This window comes from Athene cunicularia (genome assembly GCF_003259725.1).
Source record: "Athene cunicularia isolate RWA chromosome 5 unlocalized genomic scaffold, athCun1 chr5_part2, whole genome shotgun sequence".
NCBI lineage: Eukaryota > Metazoa > Chordata > Aves > Strigiformes > Strigidae > Athene > Athene cunicularia.
In genome coordinates this window covers 502,427-505,740 of record NW_020799102.1, presented here as the reverse complement: position 1 = coordinate 505,740, position 3,314 = coordinate 502,427, and the positions used below count along the sequence as shown (strand labels likewise).

General features: G+C 65.0%; 2 protein-coding genes across 2 annotated transcripts in view; one reads left to right on the top strand and one right to left on the bottom strand.

Annotated features, from left to right (window-relative positions):
- The window catches only part of NUP160 (nucleoporin 160), a 59,676-nt gene that overhangs the window by 29,829 nt on the left and 26,533 nt on the right, over positions 1-3,314 (bottom strand). The gene's annotated exons all lie outside the window — the stretch shown is intronic.
- Positions 7-3,314, top strand: part of LOC113481116 (pleckstrin homology domain-containing family G member 3-like) — a 9,803-nt gene continuing 6,495 nt past the window's right edge. The window contains exons 1-8 of the mRNA XM_026850444.1: positions 7-1,103; positions 1,208-1,308; positions 1,402-1,471; positions 1,554-1,600; positions 1,669-1,819; positions 2,703-2,837; positions 2,926-3,108; positions 3,186-3,293. Coding sequence (XP_026706245.1) covers positions 822-1,103; positions 1,208-1,308; positions 1,402-1,471; positions 1,554-1,600; positions 1,669-1,819; positions 2,703-2,837; positions 2,926-3,108; positions 3,186-3,293 — 1,077 coding nt within the window. The 5' untranslated portion in view covers positions 7-821. The remainder of the gene's footprint in view (positions 1,104-1,207; positions 1,309-1,401; positions 1,472-1,553; positions 1,601-1,668; positions 1,820-2,702; positions 2,838-2,925; positions 3,109-3,185; positions 3,294-3,314) is intronic.

Genomic DNA, 3,314 nt, shown 5'->3' with positions numbered 1-3,314 from the left:
GGGTGCCGGCACCCCCAGTGCCGGGGGGCTCGGGCAGCCCCGCCGCCGGCACATGGCCTAGCTGAAGGTCACTGTCCCTGGGGCCACCCGCCTGCTGGGGTGGGCAGGCTCGGTGCCCTGCCGCAAACTGTCCCTCTGCCACAAAGCACGGCGGTGAGCCCTCACCGCTCCGGCACGCTTTGCCGCCGGCACCTGGTTTTCGGGTGCCCCAACGGGTTGGGTGGCACTGAGCGGTTTCAGTGGCACTGAGCGGTTTCAGTGACACGGGAGGATCCCAGTGCCACGGGGGAGCAGCCAACGGTACCGGCAGTCCGGAAGGGCGAGCTGGCGCTGAGCTCACCAGGAAGGTGTCCCGTGGGCGCGGCGGTGACGCACGGCCCCGGCGCGGGGTGTCAGCAGGTGGGGGCTCAGCAATGACGCTGGTCCCACCGGGGCACCTCCTTCTCTGGGAGCATGGCCCCCGACTCCCGGGGCGTATCGCCCGGCTCTGGGGTAAGGTGGAGGCGAACCCCCAAATCTCAGGGCCCCAGTGGGTGGCGGGCCTCGGTGGGTTGTGCCAGGATCCAGCTGGGCCATATCCTGCCTCAGCTGATCCATAGCTGAGGGTTTTGGGGGTTCAGGGATGCTGGCACCCACCAGTCTGGAGCGTTCAGCCATCAGGTCAACCCCCAGAGGATTGTAAGTCATCACCATGGCGGGGCGTGACCCCCCCTCAGTCCCAAACGCTTCCCAGACCTCAGGGGGGTCTCCACACCCCCTAACCACGCCTCTCTCCCCCCCCAGACCCATCCTGTGCCCCACCGGTGCCGGGGAATGCCGGCATGCCGGTGCCCACCTGCCTGCAGCGCCCTGCCCTGAGCCCGGTGCTGGAGCCCAGCCGTGCCATGGAGGAACCAGCCGGTGGTGGGGCCGAGCCATGGGCCGAGGGGCTGTGTAACAGCAACAACAACGCTTCTCTGGGGGGGTGGCCGGGTGCCCGTGGTGGGCACCCCCTGGCACCTTTTGGCAGCTCCGGGGCTGAGCCCAGCTACCTGGGGCGGGTGGTGCTGGAGATCGTGGAGTCAGAGCGCACCTATGCCCGCGACCTGCGCAGCATCGTGGAGGTGAGTGCTCAGAGAGGGGGGGACACCCCTCGGATGGGGTTTTTGGGGGGGGGTCCTGGGTGGTTGCACCGGTTCCACAACTGCCAACCACGGGTGCCTGGCAGGGTTACCTGGGCAAGATCATCGATGCGGAGGAGCCAGTGCTGCGGCCAGAGCAGGTCAGCGCGCTTTTCGGCAACATCGAGGACATCTACGAGCTCAGCAGGTGGGTGCTCCCGGTGCTGCCAGGGTTGGGGACACAGCCGGTGCCACCCCTGGGGGGCGTTTGCCATCACCTTGTCCCCTCTTTCTCCCCTAGCACCCTGCTGCAAAACCTGGAGAGCTGCGCCAATGACCCTGTGGCTGTGGCTGTCTGCTTCGTCACCCGGGTAAGGGTGGGCACAGTGGGGGGCATCGTGGAGGGGGGTGTGGGGCCGTGCTGCACTCTCACCATGCTGCTGCTGCCCGCAGAGCCAGGAGTTTGCCATCTACACACAGTACTGCAACAACTACCCCAGGTGAGTAGCTGGGGGGGTGCAGGTGGGCAGGGGACAGGCAGGGCATTGAGCCTGCTCCCTGCCCACAGCTCCGTGGCAGCACTGGCCGAGTGCATGAGGAGCAAGCCGCAGGCTCGGTTCCTCCGTGAGTGCCAGGACCGGCTGCGACATGCGCTGCCCCTCGGCGCTTACCTGCTCAAGCCCGTCCAGAGGATCCTCAAGTACCACTTGCTGCTCCAGGTGAGTCGGCACCCGTCGCAGCGTGGGCATATGACACAGAGTGGCGTGAGCACCCAGCAGCGTGCTGGCACCCAGTGCAGTCAGGGTGCCTGGTGTGGTGTGGGGATGTGGCAGAGTGTGAGTTCCTGGCACGGTTCAGGGAGCTGGTGTGGCACAGGTACCTGGCACAGCCTGGGTGCCTGGAACAGCACATTTCCCTGGCACAGCTTGGGCACTCGGCATGGTGTGAGCTCACGCCACGGGCCCTTCACAGATCACAGAATCATCTCAGTTGGGAAAGCCCTTGAAATCCTCCAGTCCAACCAGGAACCTCACACTGACCGTTCCCAACTCCACCAGATCCCTCAGCGCTGGGTCAACCTGACTCTTCGACCCCCCCAGGGATGGGGACTCCCCCCCTGCCCTGGGCAGCCCATTCCAACGCCCAACAGCCCCTTCTGCAAAGAAATCCTTCCTCAGAGCCAGTCTAAGACTTGGCGCAGTCTGGGAGATGGCACAGCACAGGCACCCAACACAGCACATCTCCCTGGCACAGCCTGATCCCCTGGCATTGCATGGGCACCCAGCATAGTCCAGGCACCCAGCATAGTCCAGGCACCCAGTGTGGCGTGAGCTCATGGCACTGTGCAGGCACTTGGCACAGCCTGGTGCAGGCTTCTGGCATGGCACGACTCCCTTGCACAGCCCAGGCTGCTGCCATGGCATGGGCACCCTTCCCTGGCACAGCCCAGTTTGCCAACATGGCACGGGCACTCGGCATGGCACATTTCCCTGGCACAATGCACACACTCAGCGTGACACACATTGCTGGCATGGCACACCTCTGGCACTGGGCACCATACCTCTATCGGTGCTGCCCTGACACGGCGTCCTTTGCCGGCAGGAAATCGCCAAGCACTTTGAGCACAAGTCAGGTGACGACTACGAGGTGGTGCTGGAGGCCATCGACACCATGACCTGTGTCGCCTGGTACATCAACGACATGAAGCGCAAGCATGAGCACGCCATCCGCCAGCAGGTCGGTGCCAGCAACATGGCGGGTGGCACCGGGTGGGCACCACAGCAGCGGGTAACCTGACATACCTGTCCCTGGGGGACCCGTGCAGGAGATCCAGTCGCTGCTGCTGGGCTGGAAGGGGCCAGACCTGACCAGTTATGGGGAGCTGGTGCTGGAGGGCACCTTCCGGGTGCAGCGGGTGCGCCATGAACGCTCCGTCTTCCTCTTCGACAAGACCCTCCTCATCACCAAACGTCGTGGTGACCACTACGTCTACAAGAGCCACATCCCGGTGGGTGCTGGGGATGGGAGGGCCCGCGGTGCGGGGTGCCTCCATGGTTGGGGGGTGCTGATGGCTTCTCCCCACAGTGTTCTTCGCTGATGCTGATTGAGAGCACGCGGGACTCGCTTTGCTTCAGCCTGGCTCATTACAAGCACGGCAAGCAGCAACACAGCCTGCAGGTAGGGGGGCACAGGGTGGGGGGCACCCTAAGGACC